The 18,926-nt window shown below is 41.9% G+C and overlaps 1 protein-coding gene across 1 annotated transcript; it reads left to right on the top strand.

Annotated features, from left to right (window-relative positions):
- Positions 1–766: 766 nt before the first annotated feature.
- LOC115137401 (zinc finger protein 12-like) lies at positions 767–13,648 on the top strand. The gene is made up of 3 exons (XM_029673715.2): positions 767–1,470; positions 3,516–3,646; positions 3,845–13,648. The coding sequence occupies exons 1-3, from the start codon at positions 1,224–1,226 to the stop codon at positions 5,081–5,083; spliced, it is 1,617 nt and encodes a 538-aa protein (XP_029529575.2). The 5' UTR covers positions 767–1,223; the 3' UTR covers positions 5,084–13,648.
- Positions 13,649–18,926: the final 5,278 nt, after the last annotated feature.

Raw genomic sequence — 18,926 nt, forward strand, 5'->3', positions numbered from 1 at the left:
TATATGAGTTCATCATGTACATGTCCGTGTGTGTATATATACAGTTGAAGTCGGAAGTTTACATACTTAGGTTGGAGTCATTAAAACTTGTTTTTCAATCACTCCACAAATTTCTTGTTAAACTATTATTTTGGCAAGTCGGTTAGGACATCTACTTTGTGCATGACAAGTAATTTTCCCAACAATTGTTTACAGACAGAGTGAATTATAAGTGAAATAATCTATCACAATTCCAGTGGTTCAGAAGTTTACATACACTAAGTTGACTGTGCCTTTAAACAGCTTGGAAAATTCAATAAAATTATGTCATGGCTTTAGAAGCTTCTGATAGGCTAATTGACATCATTTATCAGAAGCTTCGAAAGCCTTAGCCACAAAATTAAGGAAATTAGAAGGGGGTGGAAAATGCAGAAAATGGCCTTTGCAAATAAATTCATTAAAAATCCTACTATGTGATTTTCTGGATTTTTTTCTTCTCATTGTCTGTCATAGTTGAAGTGTACATATGATGAAAATTACAGGCCTCTCATCTTTTTAAGTGGGAGAACTTGCACAATTGGTGGCTGACTAAATACTTTTTTGCCCCACCGTGCATGTGTTCCTTGAGTGGCGCAGCGGCTAAAGGCACTGCATCACTACAGACCTGGATTTGATCCCAGGGTGTATCACAACTTGGCCTTGATCGGGAGTCCCATAGGACGGCGTTCAATTCGTCCGGGTTAGGGGAGGGTCAAATACTTTATAGGACAAACTTCGTCAGGATAGGCAACCGAAATGAATAATTATTGTATGTATGACGAATTTTGGCAAACATATTTATAGACTAATACACTTGAAACAAATAGCCAAACCGAAAACTGCAGACATTACTATTATTACTATTACTGCCGCGATCAAACCGGCATAAAAAATAAATGTCAGCCAATAGCTTATTTTTTTGTGAACAAAATGTGCGATTCACACTCCGACCTGTGAAAGGCAGTAACACAGCGTCTAGTCTGCCGGAAAACCACACACAAAAAAAGTAAACAGTGACAAGTACAGTTTCCAGGTTAGCGTTGTTGTTTGGGGATTTATTAACACCCTGGAACTCAATATGACTCATTTAACTGCACAATATCACACACTTACCACGTGTAGTATTTAATTCGCATTGGAGACAATACGTTTTCAATAGATGTTATTTAGGTAACGCTAGCTAGATACTAACGTTAGATAACTGTATGGTTTTTCACACTCAAATAGCCTCCATCATGGAGGTGCTAGCGAATGCAGCCGTGGCAGAGGTCTGTAAACTCGTAGACGACGACTATGCAGTGTTTCGTTTGGAAATAACTCAAAGTCAGAAAGAAAACAGGACATTGCGGAGGAAACTACAGCTTCTGGAACTGAAGATGGCACGGGAGCGCGTCCTCGCCAGTCGTCCCAGTAGTGTCAAGATCCTCGACCGATACAGAGGAATGGCAAGAGGTACATTTAGCAGAAGGCCAAGGCTGTAAATATATGCTTGTCGCCTCCTGCACATGTGTTCAGTTGTGTGTGAGCGGTCCAGCTGCGACATCATCGCTCAGAGAGGTCATCCCTTTGAGTCTCCATGCTGCCACCTACCTATATGCAAATCAATATCCCAGTGCAGTGCATCTCTCAGGAAAGGTGGTGGTTTCGAAAGGAACCGTATAAGGAGATGTGGGGTTTTCGAAAGGTGCCACTCAATACGTCATTTGGGTTATCGGACGTTAGTCATGGTCTGCAGAGATGACAGCAAGGATTTGGAGTTAATCAAAAAAATATATATATATTGTGAGCTGTGTCTTTGAACGTTACCTACCGGTAGCCATGTTAAGTTAGGCTAAGTTTTTCGTAAATGTAGATAGTATCTAACGCTATCAATCAAATGTATTTATAAAGCCCTTCTTGCATCAGCTGATATCTCAAAGTGCTGTACAGAAACCCAGCCTAAAACCCCAAATGGCAAGCAATGCTGGTGTAGAAGTACAGTGGCTAGGAAGAACTCCCTAGAAAGGCCAGAACCTATGAAGAAACCTAGAGGAACCAGGCTATGAGGGGTGTCCCTTCTGGCTGTGCTGGGTAGCGATTATAATAGAACATGGCCACAATGTTCAAATGGTCATAGATGACCAGCAGGGTCAAATAATAATAATCACAGTGTTTGTCGAGGGTGGAACAGGTCAGCACCTCAGGAGTAAATGTCAGTTGGCTTTTCATAGCCGATCATCCAGAGTAACTCTACCGCTCCTGCTGTCCCTAGAGAGTTGAAAACAGCAGGTCTGGGACAGGTAGCACATGCGGTGAACAGGTCAGGGTTCCATAGCCGCATGCAGAACAGTTGAAACTGGAGCAGCAGCATGGACAGGGGACAGCAAGGAGTCATCAGGACGGGTAGTCCTGAGACATGGTCCTAGGGCTCATGTCCTCTGAGAAAGAAAGGAAGAGAGAGAGAGATTTAGAGAGAGCATACTTAAATTTACACAGGACACGGGATAAGACAGGAGAAATACTCCAGATATAACAGACACCCTAGCCCCAGACACAAACTACTGTAGCATAAATACTGGAGGTTGAGACAGGAGGGGTCAGGAGACACTGTGGCCCCATCCGATGATACGCCCGGACAGGGCCAAACAGGGAGGATATAACCCCAGCCACTTTGCCAAAGCACAGCCCCCACACCACTAGAGGGATATCTTCAACCACCAACTTACCATCCTGAGACAAGGCCGAGTATAGCCCACAAAGATCTCCGCCAAGGGGGGGGGGGTTCCAACCCGTACAGGAAGACAACATCAGTGACTCAACCAACTCAAGTGACGCACCCCTCCTAGGCACCAGTAAGCCAGTGACTCAGCCCCTGTAATAGGGTTAGAGGCAGAGAATCCCAGTGGAGAGAGGGGAACCGGCCAGGCAGAGACAGCAAGGGCAGTTCGTTCCTCCAGTTCCTTTCCGTTCACCTTCACACTCCTGGGACAGACTACACTCAATCATGGGACCTACTGAAGAGACAAGTCTTCAATAAAGACTTTAAGGTTGAGACAGAATCTGCGTCTTTCACATGGGTAGGCAGACCATTCAATAAAAATTTAGCTCTATAGGAGAAAGCCCTGCTTCCAGCTGTTAGCTTAGAAATTCTAGGGAGAGTAAGGAGGCCTGCGTCTTGTGACCATAGCGTACGTGTAGGTATGTACGGCAGGACCAAATCGGAAAGATAGGTAGGAGCAAGCCCATGTAATGCTTTGTAGGTTAGCAGTAAAACCTTGAAATCAGCCCTTGCCTTAACAGGAAGCCAGTGTAGAGAGGCTAGCACTGGAGTAATATGATTTTTAAAAAATGGTTTGCTACCTTAACTTGTAAAGAATGCATTAATTTTACAATGCATTTTTTATTATTGAATATTGTGTTACCTTACATCCTTGCCAATTCTAGGCAGTATCAATAGTGTACAATAAAGCATTTATAGTAGCTAACCTAACCACCTCTTTTCCCCCAATCACTCTCAGGTGAAGGAAATCTCACTGGAGGCCACAGGAGCTTTGTGAAGCCAGCGGGACACAATACATGGAGAGATGACCAACCAATCACTGTTGATGAGGGGAGTAGAACCTCAATCCAGCACGTTATCATGATAGAGGTTAGTGTAACAGTATTACATCAAAATTACAGTACATCAAATGTGGCCAGTTTATTTCAGAAAGGCTCCACTCAGCTATTCACTTGCTTACATGTACATCCTCATTTATCTGCCAGAGGAGCTTGTGAGACTTCCTTACTACGTTGTTATCCAATTAAACTCATGTACCGGTAATAACCTCCTTTCTTCTTGTGTCAGGATGCAGATACAGAGGCTGCAGGTCCTGGAGGATTGTCTCTGGTCAAGCTTGAGAGTTCTGAAGGAGAGGAGGACCCACGGCACAGCAGAAACATTCCTACTGGAGCAGCTGGCGCGCCCCCTGTAGCCATGGAGGACCCCGCCACCCTCCCAGTGCAGCCCAGGACCCGATGCAGAATCACGGAGGTCAGTGGAATGCCGAACGCCGTCCTCAAGTCAGAGACCGACACCGAGACTTTAACGGGGCTGGGACAACTTGACTCTCCTCCTGCTCGCTCAGAGTATTTACTTTATGGTAACATGAGCCTGAGGACGGTTCTGCCCCTCCAGGACTCATGTGACGTGTTACAGACTCAGAATGACCCGTCCTGTTCATATGTTACGGAGACAGAGATGATACCTGGTGACATGCCATTGGTTTTGGATACACAGACTAATCCAATGAGAGGGGACTGGAACCGGTACAGTAGTAGTGTATACTCTGAAGGGTGCCTAGATAAGAAAGGGGAGGATCTGGTCATAGATGAGGTCACTGTGAAAGTGGAGGGTGACCCTCCTCTGACATGGAATGCAGACCAGACTCACTTAGGAGAAGGTCACTCGCAGGGCAACACCAGTGACTTCTTAGACTACAGGGAAAGCTTACAGACAAATCTAAATGTTGCGACCCACTCCCCTTTACACCCAGTGTCCACATCGATGGCACCTTTCGATTCACACGGCCACGTCCTTTTCGATCAGGAATTGAACTCAAACGACAGGGCTAGAGCGCAGGCTCAGGAAAGGGAAGCAACATCAGACAATAGTAAAGAAGAACGGTTCCTCTGCATGTTCTGTAACAAAGGCTTCAGCTGCCCCCAGAAGGTGGAGATCCACCAGAGGGTCCATACAGGGGAGAAATCCTTCAGCTGTACCCAGTGTCACATGCACTTCGCCAAGGCTGGCAATCTGAAGAGGCACCATATGGTCCACACAGGGGAGAAACCCTTTAACTGTAGCCAGTGTCACATGCGCTTCGCCCAGGCTGGTGACCTGAAGAGACACCAGCGCGTCCACACAGGGGAGAAACCCTTCAGCTGTAGCCAGTGTCACATGCGTTTCACCCAGACTGGTGACCTGAAGAGGCACCAGAGGGTCCACATGGGAGAGAGGCCGTTTGCCAGTATGCACTGTGGGAAGAGGTCCTCAGAGAGGAGCTACCTCAGGATGCACCAGCAGATAAACCATTCCACTCTATAACATAGAAAGTAACCATTCCACGCGATAGCTTCTGACATTTAGATCAAACCCTGATTTAAAGACAAATATACATTTTCATTCTTGTAAGCAGAATATATCCACATACGCATTTAGAATAACAGATTTCAATGTTGAATATTCCTGGGTAAAATATTGCATCCAGACATTGTGTGGAACACCTTCCTAATATTGAGGTTTCGAAAGCGTTCCACCGCATGCTGGCCAATGTTGACTTGCTTACCACAGTTGTGTCAAGTTGGCTGGATGTCCTTTGGGTGTTGGACCATTCTTGATACACATGTAAATTGTTGAGCGAGAAAAACCCAGCAACGTTGCAGTTTTTGACACACGGTGTGCCTTGCACCTACTACCATACCCCGTTCAAAGGCACTTAACATTTTTTTGTCTTGCCCATTCACCCTCTACATGGCACACATACACAATCCATGTCTCAGTTGTCTCGAGGCTTAAAAATCATTCTTTAACCTGTCTCCTCCCCTTTTTCTACACTGATTTTTAAGTAGATTTAACAAGGGACATCAATAAGGGATCTTAGCTTTCACCTGAATTCACCTGGTCAGTCGGTCATGGAAAGTACACTAATGTTTTGTACACAGTGTATATCCACCATGATGGGCTTCACAGCAACAGTAAACATGTCTAGACAGGAGAGATGCTTGTTCAAACTTTAGAACTTCAGTTGATTGCTATAGCGCCCTCTTGAGCCAATCAGTGTAATTTTGTAAATGCCAGGGCCCGGTTTCCCAAAATGGTTCTGAAGATGACAAGGAAGAGAGTGGAGAAGAGAAAGATGCCCGTCACCTTTATTAATTCAGCCACTTACTTCGATAACTAGCAAGTTAAGCTTAGGCAAATTGTGTTGCTGCATTTTGTAAACGCAGATGTAAACGCAGATCTAAAATGCTTATTGTAAAATCTCTGTCAAATGCAAGATTGACTTTAAGCAAAACATTAGGAAATGTCGCTGGCTACATTCTTTCTGTGATAAACATTAGAAAGACTATGGCCATACATCGCTTTTGCAAAAAAAAATACCTTGCTTTTTCATTCTAAGTTAATTTATTTGTGTGGCTGCCAGTCAAATAGCTTTGCACTTCTGTTGTCATCTGATGAAAATGAAGCTATTTTCTCCCGAATGTATTTATTGTGAAGGAAAACTATAGTTGCACATCCCTGATCACTCTATTGAAGTCAAAAAACACTGACTTTCAATATAGAACGCGACCCCTGTCTACACAGCTGGACTCACCTGCTCTCGCTTTCTCCCGTTGTGCTATTTGCAAACCAACTGTTTTGGGGAACTGCGGTAAGCTTCATAATGTAAAATGATGTCTAATGAAGAACGCTATATGCTTTATCTCCTGACGTATTGCACAAGTTGACAGCAGGTACATGCTTAATAGGATCAGACCCGTTTTTTTACATTTTCGCCTAAAATGAGATACCCAAATCTAACTGCCTGTTCAGGACCTGAAGCAAGGATATGCATATTCTTGATACCATTTAATAAGAAACACTTTGACGTTTGAGGAAATGTGAAATTAATGTAGGAGAATATAACACATTAGATCTGGTAAAAGATCATACAAACAAACAAAAACATGTTCCGTCATATTTTCGGGAATGCAAGAGTTGTTGAGTTAGGATTCTGTGTAATTTAGATGTTGTCCACAAGATGGCAGCAGTGTGTGCAAAAGCTTCAGACTGGGGGGGTGAAGCCAGAGACAGCAGTGGGGTCAAACTGTAGAACACAGTTTCTACATTTGAATATAGACATGTATTTTTTCTAACAAAACTACACTACACTTTATCTCTGGAACCCTCAGGATGACAAATCAGATTAAGTTTACTGAATGTAACTACTTTTTTTTTTTTTTTTTTTACTTTCGAGGTGAATGTATCAAACCACCAAACCCGTGATGTGTTTTGTTGTGTATTTCTGTAATAGCTACTGTAAATTGGACACTGCAGTAAGATTAACAAGAATTTAAGCTTGCCCATATAAGACATGTCCCGGAAAGTTGGTTGTTGTATACAATGTTTTCTAGTCACATTATCGCATATTGAGCAACAACCGTCCCGGTTTAGGGACACCGATCCCATAGAGGTTTAAGTAGCTACAAATATAAAAATGTATTTAAAAACTGCAAATAAATAGTTAATACGGTATTGGTAAACCATTCTGTGGCTGTTTCCAAATACCCCAGTATACACGGTTTACCTCCCAAGCCTAGTTCTTAAATGTTTCTACACTCGGTGTATAAAGCATATACTGTAAAACGCCGAAAAGGTCTGTTATGTATTGTGTTTGTACTGTGTAAGCTATAATGATGTTCACAAATACCTATTTCATTACCTCCATTCAGTACTTAATTTTTTTTCAAGACAGGATGCATCAGAATATGAATGCAGATTTGTATTTTTTTATTTTTTCACCTTTATTTGACCAGGTAGGCAAGTTGAGAACAAGTTCTCATTTACAATTGCGACCTGGCCAAGATAAAGCAAAGCAGTTCGACACATACAACACAGAGTTATACATGGAGTAAAACAAACATACAGTTAATAATACAGTAGAAAAATAAGTCGATATACAATGTGAGCAAATGAAGTGAGTTATAGGAGGTAAGGGCAAAAAAAGGCCATGGTGGCGAAGTAAATACAATATAGCAAGTAAAACACTGGAATGGTAGATTTGCAGTGGAAGAATGTGAAAAGTAGAGAGAAATAATGGGGTGCAAATTAGCAAAATAAATAAATACAGTAGGGGGAGAGGTAGTTGTTTGGGCTAAATTATAGATGGGCTATGTACAGGTGCAGTAATCTGTGAGCTGCTCTGACAGCTGGTGCTTAAAGCTAGTGAGGGAGGCTAGTGAGGGAGATAAGTGTTTCCAGTTTCATAGATTTTTGTAGCTCGTTCCAGTCATTGGCAGCAGAGAACTGGAAGGAGAGGCGGCCAAAGGGAGAATTGGTTTTGAGGGTGACCAGAGAGATATACGTGCTGGAGCGCATGCTACAGGTGGGTGCTGCTATGGTGACAAGCAAGCTGAGATAAGGGGGGACTTTACCGTAGATGACGTGGAGCCAGTGGGTTTGGCGACGAGTATGAAGCGAGGGCCAGGCAACGAGAGCGTACAGGTCGCAGTGGTGGGTAGTATATGGGGCTTTGGTGACAAAACAGATGGCACTGTGATAGACTGAATCCATATAGATTCAGTAGGGTATTGGAGGCTATTTTGTAAATGACATCGCCAAAGTAGAGGATCGGTAGAAAGGTCAGTTTTACAAGGGTATGTTTGGCAGCATGAGTGAAGGATGCTTTGTTTGCGAAATAGGAAGCCAATTCTAGATTTAACTTTGGATTGGAGATGTTTGATGTGAGTCTGGAAGGAGAGTTTACAGTCTAACCAGACACCTATATATTTGTAGTTGTCCACATATTCTAAGTCAGAACCGTCCAGAGTAGTGATGTTGGACGGGCGGGCAGGTGCAGGCAGCGATCGGTTGAAGAGCATGCATTTAGTTTGACTTGTATTTAAGAGCAATTTGAGGCCACGGAAGGAGAGTTGTATGGCATTGAAGTTCGTCTGGAGGGTTGTTAACAGTGTCCAAAGAAGGGCCAGATGTATACAGAATGGTGTCGCCTGCATAGAGGTGGATCAGAGACTCACCAGCAGCAAGAGCGACATCATTAATGTGTACAGAGAAAAGAGTCAGCCTGAGAATTGAACCCTGTGGCACCCCCATAGAGACTGCCATAGGTCCGGACAACAGGCCCTCCGATTTGACACACTGAACTCTATCAGAGAAGTAGTTGGTGAACCAGGCGAGGCAGTCATTTGCGAAACCAAGGCTATTGAGTCTGCCGATAAGAATGCGTTGATTGACAGAGTCGAAAGCCTTGGCCAGGTCGATGAAGATGGCTGCACAGTACAGACTTTTATCAATGGCGGTTATGATATCTTTTAGGACCTTGAGCGTGGCTGAGGTGCACCCATGACCAGCTCGGAAACCAGATTGCATAGTGGAGAAGGTATGGTAGGATTCAAAATGGTTTGTGATCTGTTTATTAACTTGGCTTTCAAAGATTTTAGAAAGGCAGGGCAGGATGGAAATAGGTTTATAACAGTTTGGGTCTAGAGTGTCTCCCCCTTTGAAAAGGGGGATGACGGCGGCAGCTTTCCAATTTTTGGGGATCTCAGACGATACGAAAGAGAGGTTGAACAGGCTAGTAATAGGGGTTGAAACAATTGTGGTGGATCATTTTAGAAAGATAGGGTCCAGAACGTCTAGCCCAGCTGATTTGTAGGGGTCCAGATTTTGCATCTCTTTCAGAACATCAGCTATCTGGATTTGGGTGAAGGAGAAGTGGGGAGGCTTGGGCAAGTTGCTGTGGGGGTGCAGAGTTGTTGGCCGCGTTAGGGGTAGCTAGGTGGAAAGCATGGCCAGCCGTAGAAAAATGCTTCTTGAAATTCCCAATTATCGTAGATTTATCGGTGGTGACAGTGTTTCCTAGCCTCAGTGCAGTGGGAAGCTGGGAGGTGCTCTTATTGTCCATGGACTTTAGTGTCCCAGAACTTTTTGGAGTTACATCCTGCTACAGGATGCAAATTTCTGTTTGAAAAAGCTAGCCTTTGCTTTTTCAAACTGCCTGTGTATATTGGTTCCTAACTTCCCTGAAAAGTTGCATATCGCGGGGGCTATTCGATGCTAATGCAGTACATCACAAGATGTTTTTGTGCTGGTCAAAGGCAGTCAAGTCTGGAGTGAACCAAGGGCTATATCTGTTCTTAGTTCTCCAATTTTTTTGAATGGGGCATGCTTATTTAATATGATGAGGAAAACACTTTTAAAGAGCAACCAGACATCCTCTACTGACGGAATGAGGTCAATATCCTTCCAGGATACTCGGGCCAGGTCGATTAGAAAGGCCTGCTCGCTGAAGTGTTTTAGGGAGCGTTTGACAGTGATGAGGGGTGGTCGTTTGACCGCGGACCAATTATGGACGCAGGCAGTGATCACTGAGATCCTGGTTGAAGATAGCAGAGGTGTATTTAGAGAGCAGGTTGGTCAGAATGATCTCTGTGAGGGTGCCCATGTTTACGGATTTAGGGTTGTACCTGGTAGGTTCCTTGATAATTTGTGAGATTGAGGGCATCTAGCTTAGAATGTAGGATGGCCAGGGTGTTGAACATATTGTCTTGATTGTCCTTCGAGATATGATTTCTCTGCCGTTGTTATCATGGATTCACATACAGAACTGATGTCCTCTCCCAATGAACTACAGATTGCTGTCATCTTGCTGTTCTCCTGTTTAAATGCCTAGGGAATGGTTTCATAGAAGGTCTAGGCGGCAGGTAGCCTAGTGGTTAGAGTGTTGGACTAGTGTCCGAAAGGTTGCAAGATCAAATCCCCAAGCTGACAAGGTAAAAATCTGTCATTCTGCCCCTGAACAATGCAGTTAACCCACTGTTCCTAGGCCGTCATTGAAAATAAGAATTTGTTCTTTGTTCCTAGTTAAATAAAGGCAAAATAAAAAGGCCTGCCTCAGTTACCTCCATGGTTACCCCACCAATACAGGCAAGGTCAGGGTGGGTGTTCACCACAAGAGGTACCTAGCCTATAACACAGCACACAATCCCAACAACACCCAAACAATGGCTAGAGGTAGCTGAAAGACTTGCTTCTATTTCTTAAAGTAGGGGTCGCAACATAAATGTATAATTATTTAATTAACTACTGGAATTTATTTGGCCAAGTGCAACTGCGCTCTCTACTTAGCAGCGATCTCTCAGTTTGGTAGCTGCGCGAGTATGAGAGGTAGAGGGAGATGCCCATGTGCTTCGCAGTTTACCGATCCTTTTTCTGCAGTTTTGTTGAAGATCCCTCCGCGACCCACACGCTGCAGCGCTGTCCTTCAAGCCACTGACTTGTTATTCCCAGTCGCCATCACTCACCGCTGTCATGAAATGGACTCATGCTAGAACTCACAAGTTCTGACTGAGCTCAATCGTCATGAAACGCAAATACAGTAATGACTTTTTGTCTCTTTCACACAAACTTTGAGAAATAACGAGGAGCGCCCACAATATGTTTTGTGTGGGGAAGTGCATAGTAATGAGTTTCTCAAAACAAACAAATTAATAGAATGACACGTACTGACCAAACATCCAGGCACAACATGACGGTAAACCCAGGGAGTTCTTTCAGAACAGGGCAGAATGCTTCAGGAAACAGTGCTTCGAAAGTGGAAAAGTAAGTCAACTAGCAAGGCATTGCTGTCATTTCATTTATGCATAAATAAGGGAGTACTATCTCTCATAGTAGATGTGAGTTTCTCTTTCAAAAAAATCCTCTGGCCTTGTTACGTTACACAGCTAACGTAAACTCACCCCACTCCGTAGAAATGTGCGCAACCACAACATTCAAACGAGGCTAATGGGACTGTGTTGACTTCAAAATCGGGGTTGTGAATTTCTTTTCAAGCGTTGATCGACATGGTAATAGCTCTATAGTATTGGAGAGAAGTTGAAAAAAACACCCTCCGTTACATCGTGACGTGTCATGTCGTAACGTACAGCACGCATAAAGCAACTTTCTGTCTTACAATCTCTCTCCACCAGGTGTAGCACTTCCCTCATCATTTTAAAACAAGAATTGGACAGTGACGGGGGTAAGGGGGGGATACCTAGTCATTTATTGCATCATCACTGCAAGCGATCATCATTCTCAAAGCCGCTGTTTATTTCTAAGATCACTTTAGCACCGCCCTAAAAACCTGATTCAAATTCGACACAAACCTTCAAATAGGTATGTAATGACACATTATATAGTATTTATAGTGTTTTATTTACATTTTAGAGGCGATAAGTTGGACAGATCGAGTGAAAAAAATCTATTTTCCCACACATCTCTACTTTTCACGCATTAGTTTCGCTTCCCCACCCGCCATTTAAAAAAAGACCCGACCGGGGCTCATTGCCTGCTTGAATTATGCAGAAACGGGCAGAGTGGGGGTCATGTAATTGATTCTGTTGGAAAGGGGAGAAATTGTGCTTTACAATGGTATTGACATTACAGTTGATCTGGAAGTATTACAATTTTGGGCCGCTAAAATAAGGTCAATTGTACGGACCAAGGTGATGTACAAAAGTGAGTGAGTTTACATTAATAGTTAACGTTAGCCAAAGCAAGCTAACTAACTACTGAGCGTGCAACCCTAAGAAACAGTACAGATGAAGATTAAAAATCATCAGGCATACAGTACATTTTACTGTAGACATTATTGTTAAACAAGTCTAGATTGGAACTGTTGCTGTTAAAATACAAGTAATAATTGATTGAAGCAAGATTCTTTATGAGGCAAACACTCACACAGTTCTGGGTTGCTCATCTGCAGCATTAAGCGGTCTCCTACCTGACTGAGAAAGCAGTAGATGTTCTGATCCAGTTTGGCACCACATACCTATGCAAGTCAGGGTTCTCAAGTAAAGAAACAGTGTCAATGCTGAGCATGAGTTCAGTGTTGCACTGTGAAAAACTGAGTCCAGAATAGACCTACTTGTTGAAAATTTCAACCAGCCACACACACCTCTCATTATGACTGTGTATGTAGGTGTTTTCTGGTCTACATCTGTGTGATGTGATCAATCAGTTTATTCCAGTTCAGAATAGAAAAATAAGTATTTTAAACAGCAACAGTTCCAACCTAGACGTTCTGTCAACAATCATTTCTACAGTAAGATGTACAGTAGGCCTGACATTTATCTGTACTGTTACTTAGGGTTGCACGTTCAAAAAGCCTGTGTGTGTGTGTTCTGTTATACATCTGTGTGATGTGATCAATCCTTTTATTCCTGTTCCGAATGAAATCATTTATTGTATTTAACAGCAACAGTTCCAACCTAGACAGGTATGTAAGAGTGTTTTGAAATGGGGAAAAATAAACATGAAAAGATATTTATGGGTATTTCATTATTTGTTTATGTATATATTGCATGTTTGTTAGGCATAAAGGCAGTTAAATGTACCGATATGTATGTATGTATAGTTGCATATTTTCCTAAGCTTGGGTCCCAGGAAAACACAGAATTTCTAATTTGCGCCCCAAGCTGAAAAAGTTTTAAGATCCCCTGCTCTAGTGTCATTGTGTCACAACGTGAGGGGATGAGCATTAGGACGGACGCTGACAAGCTGTACGCCTTCCCCACATTTGGGAACTGCTTCACTGAAGCAAACTATGTGAAGAGGCACCAGACCGTTCTCACCAAGGCCCTTCAAGTGAAGAGCTTCTCCTTCCTGAGTAGCCTTATCAGACATAGGAGTGTCCACACTGGGGAGAAATCGTAACAGTGTGGCTTGAGATGTACACAAGGGATATCTGGGAACCATTCTTTAGCTGACATATTATGGTTATCATGTATAGCGTCTTGGGGTACAGTAAGAGTTTTTTGGATTACTAAGTCCCTCAGTTGAACATCTGGGTATGCTCACATGACTTGTTGTTTGAGGTGCTGGCATTAAAGTGTAACACTACATTTCCCACTCTTGAGTTTGGTTTAGCCTGTGTTCTATTCATAACAACATAATGTTCCTATTTTTTGTATTATTATTTTACATAATCAGGTGGTCTGGAGGTGAAAGAAATGCACACCTATTTAGGTGAGGTACTGGCTAGCTGAAAAGGAGAGCCTCAGATGCAATAATTTAATAACCAATGTTTTGACAGACAACCTGGCTTCATCTGTTCCTTTATGTAAAAAAAAATAGGTGATCAAATCTGTCAGCAAATGAAAATCATGTTGTCTTTTTGATATGAAACCTATAGGTTTCTGTCCTTACCACTGATAGGATCTAGCCATCCTTTCCTTTTAGGTCAGTAGCTAGGTTTCCATCCAATTTGCGACAGATTTTAATGTGAATATTCTAATATCTGCATAAAACAGTATGCATTTTCTCACCAGTGATGTGTTTTGATCAAACTGACTTTTTGAGGATAAAAGGCTGTGTGTGACGATGTAGTTCACATGAAAATACATTTTACAGTTCCAATTCCCATGTACTGAATGAAAATACAAGTTAAATAGGTTTCCATCGCATTTTAAATTTTTTTCAGCAAAAATTGTGCCGTACAGGGTTGGGTAGGTTACTTTCTAAATGTAATCCGTTACATTATTGATTACAATTTGACAGGTAACTAACTTTTTGATTACCCAAATCAGTAGTGTAATCTAATTATATTCAGTTACTTTTAAATTACTTTCCCCTTAAGAGGCATTAGAAGAAGACAAAAATGTATGCTACCAATTGCAGGATAAATCAATGTTAAAGTTTACATAGCTGGCCATATATAGTTACCTTTTACTTTATGGGTTGGTTATGTAGGCTTCTTCTAACCTATCGCTTTATACTACATATAATAAATACGATTAAATAGTATCTTTACATTTAAAAACCAAAATCTATCAAAATTCCAGTCATTCCAATAAATGTTATACCCCTTGATCTTGAAGGATAGGACTTGGAAATATGGAAGTATAGATTAGCCAAATTGTTTTACCTGAGCATAACCTCAACTAAGGATTTATTAGCAAGCCCTACTATGTTGTTTATGATTTTGTGTCATGGAGGACTGATTGGGTTCATTGATTCGAGTTGAAAAATAAATGTTGCGCTCATGGAATGGAATGCTGAGAGCTACTGAAAATGGCTATTTACATGTGAAAAATGGATGCCATGTGCTGCATTTGCTATAGGCCTAGCTCTGTTTACCTTTTTGTTGGTGACACTTTGATATCTTGATAATATGCAAGGATAATCCACAGATGAAACAACGAAATTGTCCGCCCGCCTCTGTAATCTGATTACAATATTTTTTGCTGGTAAAGTAAAAGATTACAGCTACCGTTTTTTTTGTAATCCGTTACTTCCCAACCCTGGTTAAAAAGCAAATGTGCCTACTCTGTTCTTGGCACATGCGCTCTTGCCAACAAACTCGGAGATACAGTGCCCGTAGGCAACCTTCATTATGAGATTATTATGGATATGAGCGATATTATTTGCCAAACGGCAGCCAAGCATCGATCATCATGTCACCAGAATAAGACCCTTGATATTTATTGGAAAGGTGCGTCAAGCTCATCACTTTGCACCTACACCACCCTGTGAAATTCATCATAAAAATTAATCTGTAACATAATAAACTGCATGCACTGAGTCGTAGTGGAAGGACCACACTACATATCATAGCATGACTCAAAGTTTACTTCGAAGTTATGGTTAATAGAGCAATATTTGCGCATGAATGCGTTTCCACCGCCATTTATTGCATAATACATTTGACCGATACAGAAAGATCCAAACATGTCGAATGAATAATTTGTCTTCGTATTATTATTATTTTTTTAACATCAGCCTGTCGTAACGTTTTGCCTGCGTCAGGTAATTCATCCGCATGAAATGGTTGGATGGAAACGTGGTTAGTTACGGAAATTGTTCTAAGCAAGTCTGCTCTGAAAGATACTGATCGTGAATTTTTTTATGTGTAATGTAATAAACAGTACCGTTTTTCAAAGAACAGCCCGCATACCCTTTTCATTTAGCCACACTTTGAGTTGTGACGCCAACCAATTGAGCGCAATAGTAATGGCGTCTTTTTGTATGCACTAACGGAGGCTAACTCCGCCATGGCTCTTTGGCCAAAGCCTATGGGGAAATTAATGATTTTTTGTTGTTGATAATATCACCGAAAATAAAGGTCTGTGGTAAACACAGTTTCAGGAGAATTTATACGTTTTGTTCTATGAGATAATCTTCATCAGCTAACCATACTTTGTGAATTTGGAAGCATTTATATAATCAAAACAACCACATAAAGGCTTCATAATTCATAAAGGTCATGTTAACTGACTGATATGATCTCATTGAACAAAATGTGAAGGATCTCCTAACGAAGAAGAGGTAGAAAATGCTAAATCATCTGTGGTTTTTAGGACTACAAGCTCGCAAGGTCTACGCCTATAAAATCCTTTCTCTAACCTCCATTCTGCCAGTAAGAACATGCAAGAAAAAGGCTGTGACCTCGGCAATTTCCCTTCAAAATAAAAGTCCTGCAATGAAGATGGTTAAAAAATTATAATGGTTGAAATTCGTAAAATTTTATGAGAAAATGTTAGCAGACTTAGAATTGTTTAATAATATCAAACAAGGAAAAAAGTGAATCGCCATAATTGCATAAATAATGTCATAGCATTGACATTATTGTTAACAGCATGATTACTAGATAGTTATTATGTTAATTGCCTGTACCACCTAAAAGGTGGGGTCCATTCTACTCAGAAGCACTTCTACTTTCCAAATCCACTGAGTTTACAACGCGAGAAGCATCACTGCTCATTTTACAGCCAAATTCTGGCCTATCAGTTTAAATGCAGTAGGATTTTCATATTGAACATACATATTGCATTGTACTACACTATGAAACAAAGATAAATGACAAAGAATGATAGTAAAAAAGCTTTGGAGCACCTTAAATGAAATTTCGGCAAAAAGGCATACTCAGCTCAATCATTCATTAAATCAGATGGCTCATTCACCACAAAACCCACTGATATTGCAAACTAATTTAATGATTTTTTTTCCATTGGCAAGATTAGCAAACTTAAGCATGACATGCCAGCAACAAATGCTGACACTACACATCCAAGTATATATGACCAAATTATGAAGGACAACCATTGTAATTTTGAATTCTGTAAAGTGAGTGTGGAAGAGGTGAAAATATTATTATTGTTGTCTATCAACAATGACAAGCCACCCAGGTCTGACAACTTGGATGGAAAATTACTGAGGATAAAAGGGGACAATATTACCACTCATCTTTGCTATATCTTAAATTGAAGCCTACTAGAATGTGTGTGTCTTCAGGCCTGGAGGGAAGCTAAAGTCATTCCACTACCTAAGAATAGTAAAGCCCCCTTTCCTGGCTCATATAGCCGAGCAATCAGCCTGTTACCAACCCTTAGTAAACTTTTAGAAAAAATTGCGTTTGACCAGATACAATGCTATTTTACAGTAAACAAATTTACAACAGACTTTCAGCATGCTTATAGGGAAGGACATTCAATAAGCACAGCACTTACAGAAATGACTGATGATTGGCTGAGAGAAAATGATGATAAAGAGATTGTGGGAGCTGTTTTGTTAGATTTCAGTGTAGCTTTTTACATTATCGATCATAGTCTGCTGCTGGAAAAACATATGTGTTATGGCCCTACACCCCCTGCTATATTGTGGATAGAGTTACCTGTCTAACAGAACGCAGAGGGTGTTCTTTAATGGAAGCCTCTCAAACATAATCCAGGTAGAATTCCCCTTGGCCCCTTACTTAAAAAATAACTTTACTAATAACATACCATTGGCTTTGGGTAAGGCCAGTGTGTCTATGTATGTGGATGACTCAACACTATACACGTCAACTACTACAACAACTGAAATGACTGCAACACTTAACAAAGATCTACAGTTAGTTTCAGAATGGGTGGCAAGGAATAAGTTAGTCCTAAATATTTCCAAAACTAAACTGCTTGGAGTAACACTGTCATGGTCAAAACCATATTGATACAACAGTAGTTAAGATGGGGAGAAGTCTGTACATAATAAAGCGCTCCTCTGACTTCTTAACAGCACTATCAACAAGGCAGGTCCTACAGGCTCTAGTTTTGTTGCACCTGGACTACTGTTCAGTCGTGTGATCAGGTGCCACAAAGAGGGACTCAGGAAAAATGCAATAGTCTCAGAACAGGGCAGCACGGCTGGCCCTTGGATGTACAGAGAGCTAATATTAATAATATGCATGTGTAACAGTATAGACTTTACATCCGTCCCCCGATCTGGGCGCGAATCAGGGACGCTCTGCACACGTCAACAGTCACCCTCAAAGCATCGTTACCCATCGCTCCCCAAAAGCCGCGGCCCTTGCAGAGCAAGGGGAACCACTACTTCAAGGTCTCAGAGCAAGTGACGTCACCGATTGAAACGCCACTAGCGCGCACCACCGCTAACTAGTAGCCCTTTCACATCGGCTACACTCACCCCCCTTTTGACCTCCTCCTTTTTCCGCAGCAACCAGTGATCCGGGTCAACAGCATCAATGTAACAGTATAGACTTTCCGTCCGTCCCCTCGCCCCGACCTGGGCGCGAACCAGGGACGCTCTGCGCACGTCAACAGTCACCCTCGAAGCATCGTTACCCATCGCTCCACAAAAGCCGTGGCCGTTGCAGAGCAAGGGAAACCACTACTTCAAGGTCTCAGAGCAAGTGATGTCACCGATTGAAACGCCACTAGCGCGCACCACCGCTAACTAGCTAGACATTTCACATCGGCTACACATGTAAATCTCTCCTGGCCCAAAGTGGAGGAGATATTGACTTCATCACTACTTGTCTTTGTGAGAGGTTTTGACATGTTGAATGTACTGAGCTGTCTGTTTGAACTACTTGCACACAGCTTGGACAAACATGCATACCCCGCAAGACATGCCACCAGAGGTCTCTTCACAGTCCTCAAGTTCAGAACAGACTATGGGAGGCACACAGTACTACATAGAGCCATGACTCGATGGAACTCTATCCCACATCAAACCATGTGTTTGATGTATTTGATAACATTCCACTCCAGCCTTAATATGAGCCCGTCCTCCCCAATTAAGGTGCCTTAACCTCCTGTGGTACAGTCCAATAAATGATAGGATTACACACACAAAAAACATTGTTGACCATTTAGGCTTTAAAAAATAAAACAAATAAATCACATAGAAATAC

The sequence above is a fragment of the Oncorhynchus nerka genome, linkage group LG11 (genome assembly GCF_034236695.1).
Source record: "Oncorhynchus nerka isolate Pitt River linkage group LG11, Oner_Uvic_2.0, whole genome shotgun sequence".
NCBI classification, from domain to species: Eukaryota; Metazoa; Chordata; class Actinopteri; order Salmoniformes; family Salmonidae; genus Oncorhynchus; species Oncorhynchus nerka.

Coding starts and splice junctions, on each gene's coding strand:
- LOC115137401 (XM_029673715.2), top strand. CDS start 1,224: ATGGTTTTTCACACTCAAATAGCCTCCATCATGGAGGTGCTAGCGAAT. Junction 1,471..3,515: donor ATACAGAGGAATGGCAAGAG/GTACATTTAGCA, acceptor AATCACTCTCAG/GTGAAGGAAATCTCACTGGA. Junction 3,647..3,844: donor AGCACGTTATCATGATAGAG/GTTAGTGTAACA, acceptor TTCTTGTGTCAG/GATGCAGATACAGAGGCTGC.